At 46.3% G+C, this 23,832-nt stretch overlaps 1 protein-coding gene across 1 annotated transcript in view; it reads right to left on the reverse strand.

The window, feature by feature from the left end:
* CNGA3 (cyclic nucleotide gated channel subunit alpha 3) overlaps nucleotides 1-23,832 on the reverse strand; it is a 181,276-nt gene that overhangs the window by 31,338 nt on the left and 126,106 nt on the right. The window contains exon 7 of the mRNA XM_078658960.1: nucleotides 19,974-20,080. Within this exon, the coding sequence (XP_078515086.1) occupies nucleotides 19,974-20,080 (107 nt within the window). The remainder of the gene's footprint in view (nucleotides 1-19,973; nucleotides 20,081-23,832) is intronic.

The following is a 23,832-nucleotide window of genomic DNA, read 5'->3' on the forward strand; positions in this document are numbered from 1 at the left end:
CTTGTGTCTTAGTTGTTTGTAAATGCTGCCATCTGATTCCTTAACAGGCTTCTTAGTCCCTGCTTAGTATGGCCATTTCGTCATTTGTATCCTCCCATGGATACTGCCCCTTTACTTGGTTGTTACACAGTATGTGTATTATTTTCTTTATCCTGCTACTTTCCGGGTCCACACTGGGGTTGTGGGGTGCGCTTGTTTTGTAATATGAACGGGTTTCACTTCCCACACATGACGCTGTTGTTTTACTCCTGCCACTTGGCAGCTCTGGAACAGAGGGTGTGTCTGTGCCTGAAGTACAGCTCCCGAGGGATGGGTGCAGAGGGGGGCTGTGGATCCGCACACGCCGTGCTGATTCAGGAGCTGCAAGGCTCGTGCCCCACATCTAGGTGGCCTGCCTCTGGCACAGGCCGGCTGTGTGTGCAGAGAGGCGTGGAGCAGAGAGGAAGGGCTTTGCCTGCCTTCGCCGCCTCCACCTTGTGCACACACGAACCGAGCACTCTACACTGGCTTCTGTCCTGTTTATCTGCCGGTGCCCCCTCAGCGGTGGGCATGGACGGTGTTGTATCCTAGAGCCTCAAGGATCACAGGACGCGGTGGCTTGCAATAAGGTAACTTTATTATCTTCTATGGTACAGCATCTGCGTGCGTCTTGCCCCTTGCCCTGCTGGTCATCCTCTGTCCCGCCCTGCTCCCCTCACCGGAAGTGGTGTCCGGTGTCCCCCTTTCCTTTGCCCCAGACCCAGGGTCCTAGTGCCCACTGTCTGGGCACGACATCTCCCCCCTTGTTGCAAAACAATATTTCCCGTGACGCTGCCTGTGGTCACCGATCGAGAGGTGGGGGGGGGAGGAGAGGAGAGGAGAGGAGAGAAGAGGAGAGAGAGAGAGAGAGAGAGAAAGAGAGAGAAAGATATATATATATATATGTATATATATATATCCTCACAGGCCTCTGTCACTTTACATCTCTTCAATCAGTCTCTGTGGTTTCTTGTACTCCCTTCTCTGCCGTGTCCCTCCGTTGTTCACTTGTGCTCCTTCTGTTTAACTTCCCCCAGCGCTGGTGCCTGCTGTTCTTCTTCTTTTGTCTTTAGTTCTTTGAAATGTGAGCTGTTTCTTGTGATGTGATATCGCCCTGCTGATGCTGTTATCATAGGTCCTCTCACTTCCGTCATCGTCAGTGGATCCTTTGAGAACGCGCTAGCTGATTTCCGCAGCTGTCTTTGCTGCACTACCACTGTGTCTCCTTCTTTTATTTTTGTTTTATTTTTGTTTTTGCTTTCACTTCTTCGTCTCTGGCAGCTATGTTGCTTCGCTCCACGCTTGTCATGGATGTATGACATTACAACGCATGCTTTTACATCGCATGCTTTTACAACGCGGTTTTTACAACACATACCATTACAACGCATAATGCTTTTAGGCGCTGGCTAGTGAATTGTTTAATTTACTATTCCAACTCCAGTCCCCGTGGATAGTAGGGAAGGTGTTGGATAGTACATTAAACACATTCCCTATCCAAGAGCGCCCCCCAGCGCAATTCGTTGTAATGGTTTGCGTTGTAAAAGTTGCATCGTAAAGGCACTGCGTGGTAAAAGTTGCGTTGTAAAGGATGTTTCCCGCTTGTCATTGCTTCCATTTGCGGTAGCCTTGTCCTGCTCGAGCGTCCCAACACGAGCTCGGCAGGGCACTGGCCTGTGGAGCTGTGAGGAGTCTTCTGGTAGTCCCTTAGTATCTGGCATAGGGCCTGCCCTATTGATATCTGCGTTATCTTCGCTCGCTGTATCGCCTTCTTGATCGTTCCCATGAATCTTTCGGCCATACCATTCGCTTGTGGCCACAGAGGTGTTATTTTTTGATGACGGATCCCTAGGTATTCGATACATTTTCTGAACGGGCCGTTGTCAGTCTTTAATGTTTGCGGAGAGCCCCATGCTGCAAAAGCATCATCCATGACTGGTAGTGTTGCATTTGCCGAGGTTGACGCTATTTGCCTTACAATAGGAAACCTGGAGAATTTGTCTATTATCACCAGCAGGTAATTTCCTGTCTACAGGGGCCCATAGAAATCAGCTGCCAATTCTGTCCACACTGCTTTCGGGAGTTCAGACATCTGAAGTGGCTCCGGCTTAGGCGGCTGCCCCGTCACTTGGAAGATGTGGCAATGCATGACAGTTGCTTCAACCATGCTGTCAAGTCCCGGGAACCACACTTTTTCCCGTAGAATTTTCTTGGTTGCTACCATTCCTCGGTGTGATTCATGTGCTAGCTCTATCGTCTGTCTCCGCAGCGTTCGGGGCATCACTATTCTTGTTCCTCTCATCATTATGCCATTTTTGGTCTCTGAGAGCTCTTCATGGATCTTTTTGGACACCAAAAGTTCCTCTTTTATTACTCCCTCTTCCAAGATGCTGTTGTTATTGACATGCCTCCACCTTTGTTGTCTTGTCACCTTCTGTATTGCTTGCATGGTAGGGTCTTGTTTCATTTCCCGTTCCAGTTCTTTCATCGTTATTGATGCCAGAGTGTTGTGTTTCAGTATGAAATTCAGGTATTCCTCCGCCATTGTGGTTGCCTCAGATGCATGTGGCAGGGGATGCCTTGACATGTAGTCAGCCGGGTTGTGTTCCTTTCCTGGTTTGTGTATTATTTTGAAATTGTAGTCCATTGGCCGTATCCCCCACCTCTCTATCCGGGGCGGTATTTTTGCATTGGGATTTCCATAAATTGTTATCAGTGCTTGGTGATCCGTGAATATTGTGAAAGGTTTCCCGTAGATGAACATGTGATAATGTCACATGCCCACACTACTGTCAGACTCTCTTTCTCCGGTTGAGAATATGCTCTTTCGACGTCTGATAGGTTCTTGCTTCCGTAGGCCACTACACACCTTGGTGAGTCTTTGCCTGGTCTGTGTTGTGCCAGTATTGCCCCCAAGCCCACTGGGCTGGCATCTACTGTCAATTCGGTGCAAAGCAGCGGATCAAAGTACGCCAGGTGATCTACTGCTGTCAAGGCGTGCCTGATCTCTTCAACTGCTTTGATGCATTCTTCTGTCCATGTGAAGCTCTGACCCTGTTTTGTCAGTTCTCTCAGGGGTGCGCTCACTGTGGCAAAATCTTTACTTGAACGGCAACGCGACCTGTAAGTGACTGACAACTTTGCTTCGCTCTGCTGTATATTTTAAAAAACCCTCTTTGCACCTTTTAAATTGTTTTATAAACTGAAACTTACTGGCAGCACAATCTCCTCGCCTCATTCACCCCGGTCCACCGCAAGCGTTAGGCTTGATTGTTGTGGAGGGTGCAGGGCGGTGTCTTCTCTCCAGGGGAACAACGCTATTAGGCCAGTGAGTAGAGGCGGAGCTCTGACGGTCACCTGACCTAGAGCCTGTCCTCTACTTAAAATCAATGTCAGGCAACACACGAGGCGGACGCGCGCATTACTTGAACGGCAACGCGACCTGTAAGTGACTGACAACTTTGCCTCGCTCTGCTGTATATTTAAAAAAACCCTCTTTGCACCTTTTAAATTGTTTTATAAACTGAAACTTACTGTCAGCACGATCTCCTCGCCTCATTCACCCCGGTCCACCGCTAGCGTTAGGCTTGATTGTTGTGGAGGGTGCAGGGCGGTGTCTTCTCTCCAGGGGAACAACGCTATTGGGCCAGTGGGAAGAGGTGGAGCTCTGACGGTCACCTGACCTAGAGCCCGTCCTCTACTTAAAATCAATGTCAGGCAACACGCGCAGCGGTTGCGCGCAGCGGTCGCGCCGCCGTCGCGCCGAAGACGAGCCAAAGACTAGCCCGTCTGTGCCCGTCCGGGCCCGGCAGGGACCAGGGGCCAGGACCCCTGCTCCAAAAATCCCCAACTTTCAGGTATTCTCATCTGAACAACTCCTGGCATTTCGTCCCCCTAGACCTAATGGATGTATAACACTAAAGGCTAAACACGCAGGTAGCGAGACATGTATGAATTGTAACTTTTCACTTATGAACTTTCAGCCCTATCCCCCCATCACAAAAAATTGCACTTCACATACCCCCCATCCTGCTCCTGTCATGGACAAGTTTGTGTTTTTAAGATAAATTGTCGCTCACTTCCCAAACATAAACTTGACATCTTTAATTTGATTTGGGAAGAACAGCCAGATGCTCTCTTCCTGACTGAAACATGGCTGCATGACAGCGCAGGCCCTGACATAGCCACAGCTCTCCCCACCAATTATGCAATCATGCAGAGAGATAGAGCACTGAGGTGGCGGTATTGCGATTATTTTTTAAAAATCACCTGAATTGTAGCTTCGACCCTTTGAACATCCCGGATTGCGAAGCTGCCGTTTTTAGATTAACCCTGACCCCGAATTTCACTCTATCAGGTATACTGGTCTATCTACCTCCTGGAAATCCAACTCAGTGGTCAACCACATTCACCAACCACATTACCTCGCTTCATCTCCGTTCCAAGAACTTCTCTCTCATTGGAGACTTCAATCTTCACTTAGAAGATCTTTCCAACAATATCTGTAATAACCTGATAAATGACCTTGCAGCCCTTAACATTAAGCTTCTCAATTCAGGTCCCACACACAAAGCAGGACAACTACTAGATCCTATATTCTCTAGCCTCGCTGAGATGGTATGCTATCCTGCCAGTCCTTTATGCTGGTCAGACCACTTTTTATCTAAATTTACTCTTGGACTTTCCGCCCTAGTCACCCCTCCTTTCTCTCCGCAGAGTACACAGAGAAGAAACTGGAAAAAGCTTGACCTCTCTGCTTTAAACAAAGCTCTCTGTGAAACTTCCCCCCCAGATGGTCTTGAATTGACAATTGCAGCTGAGTCCACCCAATCCTGGCTCTCAAATGCCGTTGATCTATGTCTGCCCATAACCAATAAAAAGCTCAATAATCATCGCCCCCCAGCACCATGGTTTAATGATTCACTCAAAATAGAAAAATCCAAATATAAAGCACTAGAGAAGAAATGGCGTGAACATTACTCATCTGAGCATAAAATTATATATATCAAGGCCAGAAATAACTATCATACATCTTGTATAAAAACGAAAGCCATCTATGTTTCCAAAACTATCACCGAAGCCACCAACCATTCTAAAACTCTGTTTAACATGGTAAAAGAACAAGCAGGATCCCAAACAGTCGCAATTCCTCGGCCTTTAAACGAGCTACAGTGCGACAATCTCGCTCAATTTTTCACTGGGAAAATTGAAAACATAATTTTGGAAATGAACAATTCCAACCCCGACAATTCCATTTTCAATAATCAAGAAGAAAATGCAACTACCCCTGCCCCTACGGGCATCCTAGATAGCTGGACTCCTATAAGTATGGATACATTTAAAACCATTCTTGAAAGCATTAAATCAGGTTCACCCAATGATCCTCTTCCCATCAACATTCTGAAACAACTTGATAACCCCCATTTGCAGGTAATTCTCAATACTCTTAACACCTCACTCATACAATCCACTGAACCTACTCCCTGGAAACACGCAATGGTGACCCCCCTCCTGAAAAAACCCATGGCTGACCCTGAGGTACTGTCCAACTACAGACCCATCTCCCTCTTGCCCGTTTTTTCGAAGATCCTGGAAAGACATGTTCATTCATCTCTAACACATTTCACGGAAAACAATAACTCTCTCCACCCCTCCCAATCCGGCTTTCGGGCCGGGTACTCCACAGAGACAACATTATTGGGTGTCACCGAAAAACTCCGAAAACATTTGGATGATGGTCAAACAGTCGCACTTATTTTATTAGACCTCAGTGCGGCGTTTGATACCATGTCGCAAAAACGGCTAATACTTACACTAAAAAACGCTGGCATATGTGGTGCGGCACTGGAGTGGATCACTTCCTTTCTAGGAAATTGTACGTTCCAAATCATGTCTACCACAGCCTGTTCTAAAATCAATGCAACACCCCACGGAGTGCCCGAGAGCTCAATTCTGAGCCCACTGCTTTTTAACCTTTATGTTAGACCTTTAGCGGACATAGCAGACCAAGCTGGACTGACATTGTTTACCTACGCTGACGACTCCCAAATCGTCTTCTCCCTTTCTGACTCTAATCCACTCGCTCCTTCCCATCTTAAACAAGGCCTCATCAACATATCCAACTGGATGACCAAAAACCAGTTAAAACTAAATGGTGATAAAACTAAGGTTCTCATCTTGGGCAAACAGAAAGAGCTCTCCCACTGGCCTACTCAAATGGGTAATCTCCCTGAACCTTCCAGCCATGTCCGGAACCTGGGCATCATCGTGGACGACACATTGTCCATGCACCAAGAAACTGTTAATAGCTGCACTATGTTTTACGATTTTAAAATGGCTCAAGAAGATTTTATGGATGTTGCCCGTTTCCACTCAGAAGACCGTAGTCAATGCTCTTATTACATCTAGACTTGACTACGGCAACATTCTCTATCTTGGGTCAAACAAAGCTGTAATCCGCAACCTGCAGCTAATCCAGAATTCTGCTGCCAGGCTGCTCTGCAGGATTCCTAAGAACTCCAGCATTTCTGGACATCTACGTGACCTACATTGGCTCAGGGTGGAGAACCGTATTAAGTTCAAAGCCCTGAGCTACATGTTTAGGATAAAAGCAGGTACAGCTCCCAAATATCTCCAAGCACTAGTACGTCCTTACGAACCTGCCCGCCAGCTAAGATCTGAAACCTTGGGACATTTTTGTGTGCCTAGGGTCAAACTTTCCAGAACGGGAGGGAGATCTTTCTCCTATCTAGGCCCCTCAATCAGGAATACTCTCCCTACCGCCATCCGTAAAGAAACCAATTACTTGCGGTTTCGTAAAAATCTTAAAACCTGGTTGTTTGACCAATAACATCTGCTGAAGGTCCTGCGTTACTACCAAGTCTCCGTCCTGGCGCCAGGAAGCCCTTTTTGGGGATCTGAGCGCATTACAAACTTAACAAATAAATAAATAAATAATTAAATAAATAAAATAAATATACCTTGCACAGTAGCTGGCAAGGCCAAGAAATTACCTCACTTCTGCGATGTCGCTTGGCTGTCTTGCTCTTTCCAGCGTGTCCACTTTGCTGCGATCTGGCCGCATTCCTTTTTTGTAGAAGATGTGGCCAAAGAATACTAGTTCGTCTTGCCCCAGTTCACACTTGTCCTCATTCAGCGTCAATCCCGCTTGTTCTAGTTGGGAACACACATCTCGCAATGCCTTGTCGTGCTCCTCATCTGACTTGCCGAACACCAGAATGTCGTCACTGTAATTCAGGCTATTTTTCACTGGCCTTATTATTTGCCTTATTGTTTCTTGAAATGTCTCAGCAGCGGACGATACTCCAAAACTCAGCCATTTGTATCGGAACAGACCCAGGTGCGTGGAAAACGTTGTGATATACCTGGACTGAGGGTCGAGCTCTAGCTGATGATGTCCCTTGCACAAATCTAGCTTGGAGAAGCGTCTTGTGCCTGTTAGGCAACTGATCATATCATCAAGGTGAGGTCCAGGGTGCCTCTCACGTTTGATCGCTGTGTTTGGTATTCTCATATCGACACAGATGCAAATTTTGGACGTGTTTTTTTCGGTACCGCCACTATTGGTGACACCCAGGGCGTCGGTCCTTCTGCTGGTTCTATGATGTCTTGCTTGAGCAGCGCTTCAATCTCTTCTTCTACTTGCGGTTGCAGGTGTATTGGCACTCGCCGGTGGCGTTGAGCTACTGGTTTTCATCGATGTGTAGTGTTATTTGGCGCCCCTTTAGCTTCCCTAGTCCTTGCAGTAACTTGGGGTGTTCCTTCAAGATGCTTTTCTTCTCTGACATGTTGTACGTCTTTTCGAGGAGGCCCATCACCTGGGCTGTGATGTTGCTCAGTAGGCACGGTGCTGGAATGTCACCTTTCAGCACGTGAATCTCTTCTTTGATCGTTTGACCTTTGTACGTCAGGTTCTCTGTGAATTTCCCCATGTTTGTCACTGGTTATCTTGACCCTCACGTGAATACCTCAACTCTTGATGGCTTCAACTCTCGCTTCACTTCCATCTTCTCATATTCCGACACACACATGATGTTACATGTTGCGCCACTGTCTAGCACAAACCTTGCTTTGTGTGGTCCTACATCTATGGTCATGGACTCCGTCTTCTTTATCGTGTTCTTGTCCACAAGGCGAATGCTTTCTTGATTTTCGCCTTCATCTGTGGACATGGCAGCAGAGTCTGACATGAGGTAGAGTCATTCTACTTTTTCTTCTTCCCCTTCTTCTCCTGACTCTATCGAGGAGCTTCTGTTTGCTGTTTCGACATGTCTGACATGTCTGCTCGTCATCATTCGCGGTCTTCCCGATCTTCCTCTTTCACTTCTAAATTGCAGTCCCTGGCATACACTGGCAAAGTGGTTGTTTCTGTTGCATTTCCTGCATGTTTGGACAAATGCCGGGCACGTACCTCTGTGTGGAAATTCAAGTCCACATCTGTAGCAGGTGAATTCAGGTTGCTTCCTTGTCGCCTGTTAATTTTGCCCTTTTTCCAGCTGCTTGTGCGGCTGCTTTCTGTCATGCGGTGTGCTTGTTCAACTCGCCGTTCTTTTCCTCGCTCCATTTGCTTTGCTTGCACTGTCGCTCTTGCCTTGGCCCTTGCTAGTGACAGGATCTTTTCCAGTGAGGTTGGTTCCTTCAGGATTCTCGTACGGAAATCCGTGTCACGGCATCCTTCAATGATGCGCAGGCGAATCGCTTGCTCGTTGTCGAACTCGCAGTGAGTTACTAGTTTCCGCAGTCGCGTTGCAAAGTCATCCAATGATTCGTCTGTGTGCTGAAACGCTATCATGAAGGTATATTGCTCAAAATCAATGTTCCTCTGCGGATCAAATTTGTTTGTTATGCACTTTATTAGTCCCGTGTACGTTGACGTCTCGTCTTCTGGTAGGGTCACTCGTAGATCGTCTACTTCATCGCCCACTAAGTTGAGGAACAGACCCAGTTGTTTGGCCTCTATCACATCCATGGCCTCCATGTACCTCTCGAATCTCCTGACCCATCTCTCCCATCTTATACCCACTTGCGGCTCTGACAGGTTGAATAGGGGAGATCTGCGATATTGGGCGCTCTGCCTTTCACTCCTTGGCTCTGTCATTTTGCTTTTCTTTGTGCTCTTGGTGGCACTTGCTTCTCTATTGTTTCACTATTCTTCTCTGTTCCTTCTTTTATTTTAATGGGTCCCTTATTTGTATTTGTTTGTGCTTTCTTTTTCACTCTTGTATCTTCTTTTTTACTTATTTATTCATTTACACTGCCTTGCCCTTCTTTTTTCTTCTTTTGGTGCTGTTTTCGGCACTCTCGTGGGTTTTTCCTTTTTTTTTTGCCTGACTTCAAAAGGGCCGCCGGTCTTTTTCGCTCCCCTATTGGTTCGTTTGCCTGACTTCATAATGGCCGCCGGGATTCTCACGAGACTTCGGGACCAATCCAAGCGTTGCCTGACTTCAAAATGGCCGCCCGATCTTCTCTCATGCAGATTGGCCCGTCCGCCTGACTTCAAAATGGCCGCCGAGACTCTCGCGTTCGCGCTCACTCAGCTCATTCAGTCGGGCTTACCGGTGATCTTGGGATGCTTCTTTTTCTTCTTCTGTAGCGGTCAGGGTGGGCTCCTGCGCCGCTTTCTTCACTTACACGAAAACCAGGGTGGGCTCCTGGTCTCGCTGATGTCGTCGCTCGTCACTCAACGTGACCCAGGGTGGGCTCCTGGTCTCGCTCTTGCACTCCTGCTGGGCACTCGATACGCGTGTCCTCGTCGCCATTTGTTGTATCCTAGAGCCTCAAGGATCACAGGACGCGGTGGCTTGCAATAAGGTAACTTTATTATCTTCTATGGCACAGCATCTGTGTGCGTCTTGCCCCTTGCCCTGCTGGTCATCCTCTGTCCCGCCCTGCTCCCCTCACTGGAAGTGGTGTCCGGTGTCCCCCTTTCCTTCGCCCCAGACCCAGGGTCCTAGTGCCCACTGTCTGGGCACGACATCCGGGAGCTGCTGTAGCTTTGGCCCCTGCAGAGGGTGCTCCAGAGTTAAGGGCGATGGCGGCTGCGATGGGCGGCAGTGCATGAGTCCAGCACCACCACAGCATGGACTCCCTGCCGCCGCAGCCACCAAGGAGGCGCGGCATGGATCATGCTCTCCTTCCTCACCAACATCTTGCTGGACAGGTGGCCTCCGCAGGAGGACAAGGGCACCCTGCTTCCCGTAGCCCTGTTGCCGCTGCCACCTCCCATGCTCTCCGAGAGCCCGCCGCTGGAGCTCCAGGAGGATACCTTTGCCAGCTGCCTGCCAGCCCTGCAGCCTGTGGTGGGGACACTGCGGGGGGCCCCAGGGGCTGCAAAAACTCCTTCACACTGGGCATGCCAATGGCTGCCACCGTGCCCTCCACAGGCAGCAGTTGTCTGGACCCATCGCCTGCTGGACCCCGAAGCAGCTGGTGGGGAACGTCTCTCTGGAGTTGCAGCAGCGGTCCCGTTGAGTTGCGCACATCCACCCCTGTCCCCTAGTAATGCAGGGGGTTCGCAGACTGCCACCCGCACATCTGTGCACAACTCTTGTCTGTGCATTGGGACTGATTGCTGCAAGAGAGATGGTTCTAAAAGCCTGTCCTGCCAACCTAACAGGGAAGGTGGGAAAGAAAACCGGCCCGTGTCATCCGGCAGTCACCCTTCTAAACTAGCCGCTTTCCCAGGCATAGAGTGCAGAGATAACATAACTTAAGTGAGACTGGCCACCTCTGTACTTTCGCCGTGCCCCCCTTAGGGGGACATACATACACATATATCCAATTACACAGCCTCCTGAAGTAATCTTTGAATGGCTGGCCCTCTGGTCAGCACGTTGAAGGTTTCATTATTTTGGAAAATATTTTTCGACGTGATGTCACAAGTCTGTTGTGAGAAGCTGTCACTTCAAATTCTGTGCTTTTTGGGGTAATAATTGGGTCAACTGGGTGTACTTTTGACTCCCTCAGAGCATTTTTGGGGCATATCAGCCGACGTCCATAATTTTTTAGGAACATTAACATTAGCAACCACAAGTTGTCGTTTGGTGGCAGCGTTAGCTTTAGTGTACAGTGGATAATATTTTCTAAATTTTGATTGTTCCGTACAGCGGTATCGTCTATCCTAGAGTGGTGTGTTAGACTCGCTTATGCTGTGAGAGATTTGCCCTCCTCTGTTTCTTGCAGAGTTGGTGGAGAACTTGGTCTCCCAGTTCTATAATAGTGCTATTACTGACTGCAATGACGTAATCCGAAGGCATGCAGATATGCAGATATGCAGGTTAGCCGAGGGGTTGTGTAAGCCCTGCTATTGCTATAATGTTAAGTAGTCCTATTCCTCCAGGTGCCCAGACATTATCATATCTACCTACCAGTGAGGAATGCAAAACTATGTTGCTCGTTTCTTTTTCTACTCGTCTTGTCATCTGTACTGCAATGCATATTAAATAGCAATAACAATGCCTTTTAAATATGCGTTGGGTTTAAAACACATAAATAAAAGGCATTGTCATTTACAAGGCCAATAGCCCAAACGCTCGCAAAAACAAGACCTATTGCATTGAAAATGCTTGTTTTAAGATGGGGATGACTTGCCCAGTTTTTAGGCAGTCTGCAAACGAGCCTTGTGACAGATATGTGTTAATTATTGCTGTCCAGATGGGTATGAAAAATTGGGTGGTTGTCGTCGAGTGTTTCGAAGGGAGGGGATCATTGAAGTGGTTATTGGGTTTTGTAGATGAGAGGATTTTGGAGATGTTGATGTCGTCATATAACTTGAAAGAGGACCATTGCGCTTTAGTTTTGGGCGCTGCTTGAGAGGAGTGTGCAGGTTCATCGATTTGTGAAGCCGATAGGCAAGGTAGGTGGGTAGCGGCTGCATTAAGCTCACTTCTCAGTGAGTTACCTTTGTCTGTGAAGAAAGGCGAGGATTCGTCACAGTTTATTAGGGGTTTGTCGCTTCTTTAGAGGATTTGGCCAATTTATTTGTCTGTAGTTTTATCATTTCAAAGAGTTTTGATGGTCTATTTTGAGTGTTCTCCTATTCCAATCTAAAGAATATTTTTTTTGATTTGAGAATGGTTTTGTTGTATGCGTTTCTGGTCTTTCTTAGAAGTTTTAGTTGAGGGAATGATGGGTCTTGTCTCCATTTCCAATCAATTAATAAAAGGTTTCTCCTTTCCTCGTTCAGGGTGCCACTAAACGTTTTTTTCTCTATCCGTGACTCTTCTCAGTTTTAGAGGAGCCACTGAATTGATTATTTCTAACATGGTTGCATTGTAGTGGTCTGTTAGTTTGCTGACGTTTGTTATGCTGGACGATTAGGGAAGATCCTTCTCAGAGTGCATAGCCAGTTTCTCATAGTCCAGGTCTTTTGTATCTCTAATCCATCTCTTAAGTTTGACAAATTGTGTAGATCTATCCTTTATAAGTCCTGGAATTTGGAAGGTAATAGAATGGTGGTCTGACCAATCGCATGGAGATATCACGATTAAATTGACTGCCTTTTCCGGGCCTAGGATGCTTGATTAAGGACCAGAGAAGACATGGCTTGGCAGTTCGGGCTTGACTGTTCCCATGAGGCACAGGGTCAAGGCTGATTTACATATGGCCATGTCTGAACTGGTGTGGTGTGGTGAGCAAATAAACAATGGATTTAGGCCCAGATCTCTGTACTGGGGTGAATGTATGACATTGTTCTGCATTCTGTCCATCAACTGTTGTTTTTGCATTTGTCACCCTGAGTGGGACGGGTATGCTCAGACGTGAGTCCTGTTCTCTCCACACCACTGGAGTCAAGCTATCCTGGCTGAAGAGGGCTGATAGCCAGAAACTGGTCCTAGGATGCTTGATTCCGGTCCAGGGAAGACTTGGCTTGGCAGTTCGGGCTGGACTGTTCCCATGAGGCACAGGGTCAAGGCTGATTTGCATACGACCATGTCTGAACTGGGGTGGTGTGGTGAGCAAAAAAACGATGGATTTAGGCCCAGATCTCTGTACTGGCATGAATGTATGACATTGTTCTACATTCTGTCCATCAACTGTTGTTTTTGTCTTGTGAACAAGGCCACTTCAGTGCATACATCCAGCCTCCAGCTCGGAGACCAGATTATATAACGAGGCAGTAAGGTGCTTGTGCAACATTGACACAATTGGTGGTCAATGCATGAAATAAGAAGCTTCCGAGAAAAGAAGCTGCAGAAGACTAATTCAGATAAAAAAAACAAATAAAAAACACCTGTGTGGATGTAAACAGGCATTATAACTGAGCGAACAGCTGCTCCCCGAGCTCATTGGTCGAATCCTGGTCAGGTGGGACGTCAGGCTCGTGAAGCGGCCATACTTAAGAGGGGCAATTTTCTCCGCGCCCAGCGGACGCGGGCAGCGAATGTGCGCCGAAGTTGCGCCTAAGTTAAGCCCGTCTGCGCCCGTCCGCGCCGAGAACGCGCCAGGGGCCAGACGGGTTGGACCTCGCTTCCCCCTCCATGGAAATTGTGAGTTGTATTCTTATTCTACTCTTTTGGCTCTCAGACCTATGCCAAGACCGTGCCATTTTAGTTTACTTCCAGATGATCTGGTTAATATCCACTGCTGTAAGAGGACTCTAAGTTTTAGACGCCCTCGCTATCCTCGTCATAAAAATCCTGTCACAATTGGAAACCAGCTGCCCGCTCTTAATCCTTTTAATGAGGCGGGCCTGCTGTTAAATGCTAGGTCCCTGGTTCGAAATAATGTTGCATTTAATGATTTTGTTTCTCAAAATAAACCACCTTGGGTTTTTATCACCGAAACCTAAGGGCTCTGAAACCTCTGGCCCAGATCTTGTTGAGGCAGGTCCCGAGGGCTATTCCCTGTCTAGACTTGATAGGATAAGGTGCAGGGGTGGTGGGTTGGGAATCTTGTTTAAAGACACCTTTACTTGTTGTACCAAGCCCCTCTCTTTGCCCTCAGATACTTTTGAAGCACTATACTTCTCCATTAACTTTCTTCCTTCTGATTCCTTTTCTGGCATCCTCTGCTATAGACCTCCAGGCCCTAAAACGACTTTTCCTTATGAAATCCTTAAACTTATTGAGCCCTATGTCGACAGGCCCCATTTTACTATTCTAGGTGATTTTAACTTTCACTTAGAGGCAACAGATTCGAAGGATACGCTAGCACTTGTAGAGGGTCTAGCTGCATGTGGACTAGACCAATTGGTCAACGGTCCCACACATTTGGCCTCCCATACGCTGGATGGCATTTTTTCTAATGATGCTAGACTTAGGACGGGCACCCCTATTCCCCTTTCTTGGTCCGACCATTTGGCAGTTCTCTTTTATCTTAAGGCAAATTCCAACGTAGGTAATAAACCGAAGATTGGTGATTGGTCCACAAGAAGGAATTATAAAGCAATAAACGATAACACTCTTTCACCTTTTATGAATGATCTTAGGTGTCCTTCTATGGAGGATCCAAATAGGGCTGCTTCTGATCTCTCTAATGCCTTAGCCAGTGCTATAGACTTTCTTGCCCCGGTTAAACGACTTTACTCAGCCCAAAAGAGCCCCTCTCAACCTTGCTTCTCAGACTGCCTAAAAACTATGCGTCAAAAATGTCGGCAACAAGAAAGATCTTGGACTGCTCATCCTGGTCTACAGGGGAAAACCCTGCATAAATCTCTTCTTAGAGACTATAAGAAGGCGATAATGGAAGAAAAAAGGCACTATTTTACTAACCTGACGACATCTTTAAAATCCCCTAGAGACCTTTTTAACATTATCGACACTCTCTCGGCACCTAGACCGGCTGACCCTACCATCGAAACCCAGGAACTTTGTAATAACTTAGCAAGTTTTTTCCATGATAAGATTGCTGAGATCTATAGTGCGCTTAAAATTAGAAATCAAGAGCTAAATGCTAAGGCACTAGGGGCCAGATGTAGGTAAATCTATTTTACCGACACTTAAATACCGAATTTTACCGATTCGGTATTTAAGAGTCGGTAAAATAGATGTACCGAGATGTAGGTAAATCCAGATGTGGATTTACCGATTCTTTAAAAGTCGGTATTTACCGATTCGGTAAATACCGACCTGTAATGCTCCATTCATTCCTATGGGCTTTGAAGCCCATAGGATTGAATGGGGCATTACAGGTCGGTATTTACCGATCGGTAAATACAGATTTTTGGCAAGGGTGCAGGGGGTGTCACTTTGACACCCTCTAGCACCCCCAAAAAAGGTTCGGGGGCCATATGGCAGGCATACCTGCCCTAAGGGCAGGTCTGCCTGTCATATGGCACAGGTGTGCATGCACACATTTGCATGCTCACCTGAATCGGTATTTCACCATCAAATTGAATTTGATGGTAAAATACCGATTTCTTAGGCCTTGTGGGACTCATCAGAGTCCCACCTACATATCGATTTTACAGAATCTGTAATTTTACCGTTCTGTAAATTTACCGACCGGTATATTTACAGATTCTGTAAAATTACAGATCGGTAAATTTACAGAACGGTAAAATTACCGATTCTGCCCCCTACATCTCAAATTCCTTTTACCGGTCGGTAACGGCCGAATTCGGCCGTTACCGACCGGTAAAACCCTACCTACATCTGGCCCTAGGATCTTCCTTTTCAATCTCTGATATAAATTAAAAGACTGAGGTTTCGCTTAAACCATCGCTTACATGCTTCCCCCTGCTGTCTCTAGAAGATCTTAATCTCTTACTTGATGCCACCAAGTCCTGCTCGCCTCTTGACCCATGCCCATTAAAAATCTTGAAAACCTGCAGAGGGTCGGTGCTTCCCCGTCTATTAGAAGTTATGAACCTGGCGATCCGAGAGGGTATTTTTCCTTCCTCTTGGAAAACCGCCATTGTTAGGCCTTTGCTTAAAAAACCCTCCCTAGACCCAGGGATTCTGAAGAATTACCGTCCTATCTCCTTGCTCCCGGCCCCAGCCAAGATTCTGGAATCTTATATAAATCAAAATCTGTCTGCTTTCATTGAAAATTCCAACATGCTTGACAGGTCCCAGCACGGCTTTCGATCAGCTCACAGCACTGAGTCGGCCCTCACTGTTGTGAAAAACAAAATTCGATCTGAGGTTGACAAGGGACACCCTTCGCTGCTTGTATTATTAGATCTCACAGCAGCATTTGACACCTTGTCCCCGTCAATACTGATCTCCAGGCTTAAGGACATCGGATTAGGAGGCTCTGCCCTCAGTTTTCTCTCCTCCTTTCTCCATCATAGGGAGCAGAGAGTAAAAATGGGCAACTTCCTCTCCGATCCCCAAAAGTTGCAATGTGGGGTTCCTCAGGGCTCCTTGTTGAGCCCTTTACTGTTCAACATCTATGTTACCCCACTTGCACAGGTGGTAAGATCCTTTGGCCTGGACGTGCTATCGTATGCGGACGATACACAAATCTTGGTATCCATCACCCAGCCAGCTTGTGAGATTGCATTTAAGTTTAGAGCCTGTATGGAGGCAGTCTCCAAATGGATGGCGTGTAATTATTTAAAATTAAACGGCGAAAAAACCGAAGTTATGGTCTTCGGAGGGAGCCAAGATCTTTGGTCGAAGGATTGGTGGCCTCCGTCCCTGGGAGACTGCCCGACCCCTACTTCTATTGCTAAGAACCTTGGAGTACAAATTGATCCTGCCCTCTCTTTCGACTCTCAGGTAAATAGGACAGTGTCAACTTGTTGTGGCATCATTAGAATTTTAAAGAAAATTGCCCCTTATCTGTCCTTGGCAGCCCGGAAACAAGCTACAGTTGGCCTAGTATTATCGCGGCTAGACTATTGTAATGCCCTTTATGGTGGCATCAATAAAGGATCTATCCATCGCCTCCAAATGGTGCAAAATGCGGCAGCCAGGTTGGTTTTAAGCCTTCCTAGGAGAGCGTCTGCAACAATGGCCAGAAGGGACCTTTACTGGCTTCCGATTCCATCTAGGATTTCTTTCAAAATTCTCTGTCTGGCCCATGGTGCTATCCATGGCTCAGGATCTGAAGGTATTAGATCTCTTTTGTGTGCATACACTCCCATTAGAACTCTCCGCTCATCATCAAAGAATAGGCTTGTGGTTCCTAGGTTTGCTAAGGTAAGATGGGGAGGTAGAGCCTTTTCCATCTTGGCTCCCAAATTGTGGAACTCCCTCCCCCTTGAGCTTACCAGTCAATTCTCCTTAGCAATATTTAAGAAACTTCTTAAGACCTGGCTTTTCTCCCAAGCATATTAGGTTCTTGCTCTTCCTGTGGCCTTTGGTGTAGTTATCTGGGGTCTGGACTTTCATGTCTGTTTGTATTGCGCCTTGATGCCCCTTGGGGCTAAGTTCTTTTGCGCGGTATAAAAATGCCATTCATTTATTCATTCATCAAGGAAAAGCTGGAGACCATTGTGGTATGAACTGACGTGTTGCTTCTGCTATCTTGATAGCAGTTGCACAGTGTTTAGCGATTTGTGATACCAGGTGCAGGTTGTTATTGAATTTGTAAACGTTTATTTAAGATAACTGCACTTGAGAACACTAGTGGCTGGGTTATTTATCGTGCTGGTGGTGCCAGGTGACCTCATGTCTTGTGTGACAGGTACATCCAGCTCAGGCTTTGCATCAAACATCATTTTGTATTCTGTTACTTGTCTTTTTGTTTTTCCATTATACATTATGCTTACATTTCCCAGTATAGCAAGGGCTGTAAGGTAAAAATCCAAGGCTGGTTGTAAGAGCCACACATAACATGAGGGCTATTTTGTAGCGGAGGACTGCATCCAAAGGACTAGATTTGCACCAGATATTGCAGTTGTACAGTCTTGCTTCTTCTTTTGATTCTTATTATGACAACCAGCTTCAATTGTTTTCTAACTTTCCCAGTCTTATAACACTAGTGACTGTGCAGTGGGGCAATCAGCATCAATACCTGCTGTTGGTTCCCCTGGGGAAACTTTGGTAATACAGCGCAAGAGGCAGATGCTTGTTTAGCACTTTCTGAAATATGGATTTCAGTCACAAATTTTGTACCTACAAAATCCAAAATGGGCATTGCTTAATTTGCTTGTAGGAGTTACCCAATGGAAATGAGGGAACACCTTTGACCTCACTTTACTACAGGTGCGGGCAAAGCAAGCTGTTATTGTGCCGCAACTGAATGACACATAGTGAGTGTGCAACCAAGGGTGCCCTTGTGAGGAGGACACAATGTTTCAAGAGATGCCTAGGCATCTTCCTGGAAACGGGTGCAGTCAGAATGTGCTAGCCTGCGTGGACGGGTGTGGGGGAATCCCTTCACCATCCTCAAAGTTTTGTCAGTCCCTCTGCTTTGGTAGATTTAAACTGTTAGTCCAGCTTTTACTTTTGTGCTGTCCCCATGCATTTGTGAGTTTGCACCTGGACTGGGGACAGCACATTATAGTCCAGTTGTACGACCCTTCCATTTTGCGAGTCGCAAATAGCGTTGTTTTGGTACAAATGATCTGCCTCATCAATATTTGCGACCCATTGGGGTTGGCCAGCACTCGCTGGGATGGTGGCCTACTGGGGTCAGTGGACCACCAAGTCTGTGACTGCTTTTTAAATAAATCAGTTTTTTTAAATTCAGCCCGTTTTCCTTAAAAAAAAATGGGATTTATTTAAAAAAGAAAAATGAAAAGTTTATGTTTCATTTTTTAAGAGTATGCAGTGGTCTGTGGGACCATTGCCTGCTCTTAAAAAATATTTGTGCATACATTCACTAAGGGGAAGGTGTACCCTGGGGACCCCTTCCCGTTTGCGAGTGGCTTACCACCTGTTCTGTGTTCCATGAAAGGGAGACATGAGAAATGCACTATATTTACAAAGATATGGCGCATTTCTGCTGCCCCCCTTCGCTGATGCGCTGTGTGCTGCCTAGTGCCAACACAGGCACCCTTATGCCATGGTGCAATGGTGCATGCGTTGCAGGCAGAATTATTTATGTGCAGGAAGAGACACCTTCCTGCACAAAAGCATTATTATTCTTTATTTTTCATGGTCCTTTATCTTACTTTTGTGTTGTCCAGCGCAATCAATAGAAAATGGTTTAATACTTTTGGTCTGGTCTACCTAAGTCTCCTGTGGGTGAAACACTCATGGAGGTACAGTGTAGCAACATACAACCCCTAACAAGAGCCAAGTAAGATTGTGTTAGGGCTTCAGCATACCCTTGCTCTTCAGTCATGCAAGAACCGACAGAAGCTTGACTAATCACGACACCATTCTCAAGGTCCAGCTCCAGTCTTACTAGCCTAAATTCTGTGAGACATTTAGCCATGTTTTTTTCAGTCCCATGACCTTTGGTCTGACTGCATAGAAGTGTCCATCACTTTGTCTAATTGCCTTCTCTTCTGTTTTATGCCACTTGCTGATAAACCCACAAGTATATGTGGTAGCTTTGTGTGTTGAACAATTAAGATATATTCCTGTGAAACCATACTTAGTGAATAGCTCTAAAGGAAATGGGTTTTTCATAGTATCTTTATTTTCAAGGAATTGTGTTAGGTGGGCCTTCACTCTGGGTAGCCTATGTCTCTGTTGCATACATCCTGTAACATGGAGTGTGAAGTAGCAATGTGGCTCAAGAGTAGTTTTGGGCTTGAGTAATCAACATTCAGAATAACAATTGGCCTGCTCTACAATTTACAGGTCCTGGAATAGATATAGTCCTTGGTGTGGATAAAGAGAGCTCATCTGTATTGAGCTGTGTATTGATATAATTGTCCTAGAGTAATGTTTGTTTGTGTTTATATCTGTGATACATTTTGGTGTTAGAAAAAAAGTGCCATACCTTGAGGTGCTGTGGAACTTGGCACATAGGTAAAAATAAGCAAGCGAGCAATAAAACACAAAAACGCATGTGAGACTTAAAGTTATTCACATATTCAGAAAGCTAGAGGGATAAGTAAAACAAAACAAAAATAATCCCTGATGGCTTACCTGTCCTGAGCCTCACCAATGTATCTACAATGTAAATACAATCTGCACCATAATCCAGCACCATCCACAAGATAATATTCCTTGTTTGAAGCTCATCAAAACAAGCCCTGCCAAATAAAACACATACATTTGATGAACTTTAAGTAGGAACATAATCTTTGAAGTTACTAATTCATTTAGGAATGTTACGCTACTTTAGTATTGTCTGAACCTATCACTGTCACGTTAGAAATTCAGAATTTAGGCAAGTTCAGATCTGCACCCTTGTGCCACGTTTTATTCCACAAATTCTCAGCGCACAGTGACTACCTACTCTGATTTTTGACGTGACCACCAAAGCCACCAACAAAGTAGCTTCCCTTCAGAATGCCACCTGCCCCTAAATTAAAATCCCAACTGGTTCAAGCATTTCCTTACTGTCTCAGGCATGATGATGATTTGCCTCACAAACAAAATATAGATCCCTTTCAGTGGACAATGTTGACTGTCTTCCATATTTTGCATGTGAAGTGTAAACTCAGCATACAGCGAGTGACTGCACCGGGTACTCTGTTCTGCAGAATCCTTTAGGGGGCCCTGGCAGAAACGTGGAGTAGAGAAGTTTTCCTTGATACCTTTACTCCTGTACGAGAGACAAGGTCCACAAATTTGTGATTGATGTGTACGTGTAGGGGAGTACTGTGTGAACATGTAGGTGAGGCTTGCAACATTTCTGAGAGAGTTTGGTCAGTTATGGACCAAAGCATGAGGTCCTCACAGAGAGCTACAGATGCACTGAAGAATACAAAAAGTGAAGCATAGAAAAAGTGAAGTATACAAAAAGTGATGATGGAATACTGGAATTAATCTCAGCCACTGGCAATTATTCAGGGCCACTCCCCAATCCATTTAGATTTTGAACAACATGCCTCCTCAGTTTGGACCAAGCTATATGCAAATCATTCTCAATCCTGCTCCAATGGGAACAGTCCAGCCCCAACTGCCAAGCAAGTCTCCTCTGAACCAGAACACAGCTAACCCAGGACTGGTTTGCCCTTTTAATGGGCTCATCAGCTGGGTATATCTTGGCTCCTGTGACACAGTGTGCCCGGGACCCACGTCTGAGTATACTATGCCACTTAGGGTGACATACTAAACTATACAAAAAGCGGTTGATGGAATGCATGGATTAATCTAAGCTAATGGAAATTACATAGTGCCACTTTCCAGTCCATTGCTATTTTACACACCATTTCATCTCAGTTTGTACCCAGCTGTATACACATAAGTCTCAACCCTGCTCCAGTGGGAACAGTCCAGCCCAAACAGCCAAAGCAAGTCCTTCCTGAACCGGAACACAAGCAACCCAGGACCAATTTCACCCTTGTTATGGGCTCATCAGCCGGGTGTAGCTTAATTCCAGTAGCACAGTGTGCATGGGACCACATCTGGGCATAACCGTTCCACTTCGGGAGACACACAAAAGTATACAAAAAGGGATGTTATGTTATGTTACCAGAAGCTTATAAAGCTCACTGTCACCAAAGGTTTCATGGCGCTAATGCTGTATGATTGCGTAGCGTACAGGATGTCAGTAAGCTTGTTTGAACAGCTAGGTTTTCAAGGCCTTTCTAAAGCACAGTAGATTGTCGCAACTCCAGATTGACAATGGAAGAGAATTCCAGCATTTGGGGGCTAAGTAAGAAAATCTGCCACCTCCCTGTCTCTTGAGTTGGATGGTTGGGGTGGACAGTAGGTATAGGTGGGAGGAGCGTAGGTTACGTCTGGGAGCATACTTTATGACCATGTCATTGATGAACTTAGGGCACTTGCAGTGCAGCGCCATGAAAGCAAGGCAGTTAACTTCAAATGCAGCCCGTTGCTCCACCCGTAACCAATGGAGTTTTTGCAAACAGTGTCTAGCTGACTGCCATCTCGGCTGTTTGTAGATTAGTCTTGCCGCTTGGTTCTGGACTATTTGAAGACGGTTGAGCAAGCATAGTGGCAGGCCTATGTAAAGAGCATTTGAAAAGTCAAGGCTGGATAGGACCAGTGCTAGCACTGCCTGAACCAGGGCAGCGTGGGTCAGCAGGTGGGAGATCTTTCTAATTTTTCACAGTTGGAAGAGCCTAGTGGATACGACCGAACCCACTTGGCCTCTAAGAGTAAGATCAGCGTTTAGAATACACCCTAGACTTTTCACAGAGGACGAAGGGGTAAATTCCGTGGCAGAATTAGAAGAATCCAGAGAAAAAAATCAGCTGGAGATCGTCGGCGTAATTGAAGACGGTGACCTTCCTGTTCTTTAGTGAATGGATCAATGGCCTAAGGTAGAGGTTAAATAGAAAAGGGGAAAGGGAGAAACCCTATGGTACCCCACACGTGATGGATACTTTGGGGGCCATGAATGTGCCAAGGCGTACTGCTTGGGTTCTACCTGTAAGAAAGGACTTAATCCAGTTGTAAGCAAGGCCTTGTATACCTGCTTGTTCGACACGGTTCAATAAGATGTTATGATCAACCGTGTCGAATGCAGCCGACAAATTCAGGAGCACCAACGCCTGGGAGGCCCCCTTGTCAGCATTGGCTCTCAGCGTATCCATGACCGCAAGGATAACTGATTCCGTTGAATGTGCGGGTCGGAAACCAGCTTGATTAGGCTCCAGGCATTCAGATTGTTCTATAAAATTAGAGAGACAGCTGGCCACATGGGTCTCCATGATCTTAGCTAGGAAAGGTAAAAGGGAGATAGGGCGGTAATTGGAGGGATTTAAGGGATCGGCCCCAGGTTTTTTTAGCAATGGAATTACTGTAGTATTTTTGAAGGTGGAGGGTACCTCCCCTTTACTAAGGGACTCGTTCAGAAAAGGAAGAATACTGTCGGTCAGTGCAGAAAAAACGTCTCTGAGGACTGGGGGAGGGCAACGGTTGCTGGGGGAGCCAGATTTCACACGCATCAAGCGGTCTGGTAGCGTATTAAGACATATACCTGACAAGGATGGATGGAATGCTTGAATAAATCGCAGGAACTGGTAATTACTAAGGGCTGCATCCCAATCCATCCTTATTTTGCACATCATGCCACCTCTGTTTGTAGGTGTGATGGGTATGCCCAGATACTCACTGTATCACTGGAATCAAGCTATACATGGCTGATGAGTCCATATCAGGCTAAACCGCTCCTGGGATGCTTGTATTCCAGTTCAGGGAGTACCTGGCTTTGCAGTTCGAGCTAGACTGTGCCCATGAGAAGCAGGAGCAGAGTCAAGGCTGATTTGCATATTACTTGGCCCAAACTGACGTGGCATGGTGTGCGAAAAATAGATTGGGATGCGGCCCAAGTGATGGCCAGTGACTGAGAATATTTCAAGAGCTCCATCCATCACTTTGTTGGAGTTGAGTCACTGATGGGCAGTTTCCAGAGCCACCTGTTTCAAAGCCCACCTTCAAGTACCACAGGGTGCTGCGCAAGAAGAGGTGTTGCTGGGTACCAAGACTTCTGACTCCTGTTTAGTCAGTATCTAGAGACGTACTGCAAGTTCCCGCTATTGCAGTTACCAGTGGGTGGGAATGGGGCTGGGGTATGGATGGAATCCTGCTTCTGCCACTGGAACTGCTAAAGACATTGGCTCGCACCTATTGACAGCAACCCTTGCTTCGTAAAGTGAATTCAAGGTGTGGCATATTCCTTAGGTGATCCTTTGGGACACAAAAAAGAATGACCTCGCATCTGCTTCATAGTCTTATGTCACCTATAAGGAAATCTATACTTTAGCTTTTTTACCCCCTTTATTTTGGCTTTGGGTGTCTTGTATTTGACTTCTGTTGTAGTTGAGACCCACTGGCTAGGCTTCTGCTATGTTCGCTCTGCCCTTAAAAA

Source organism: Lissotriton helveticus, chromosome 8 (genome assembly GCF_964261635.1).
Source record: "Lissotriton helveticus chromosome 8, aLisHel1.1, whole genome shotgun sequence".
Lineage (NCBI taxonomy): Eukaryota > Metazoa > Chordata > Amphibia > Caudata > Salamandridae > Lissotriton > Lissotriton helveticus.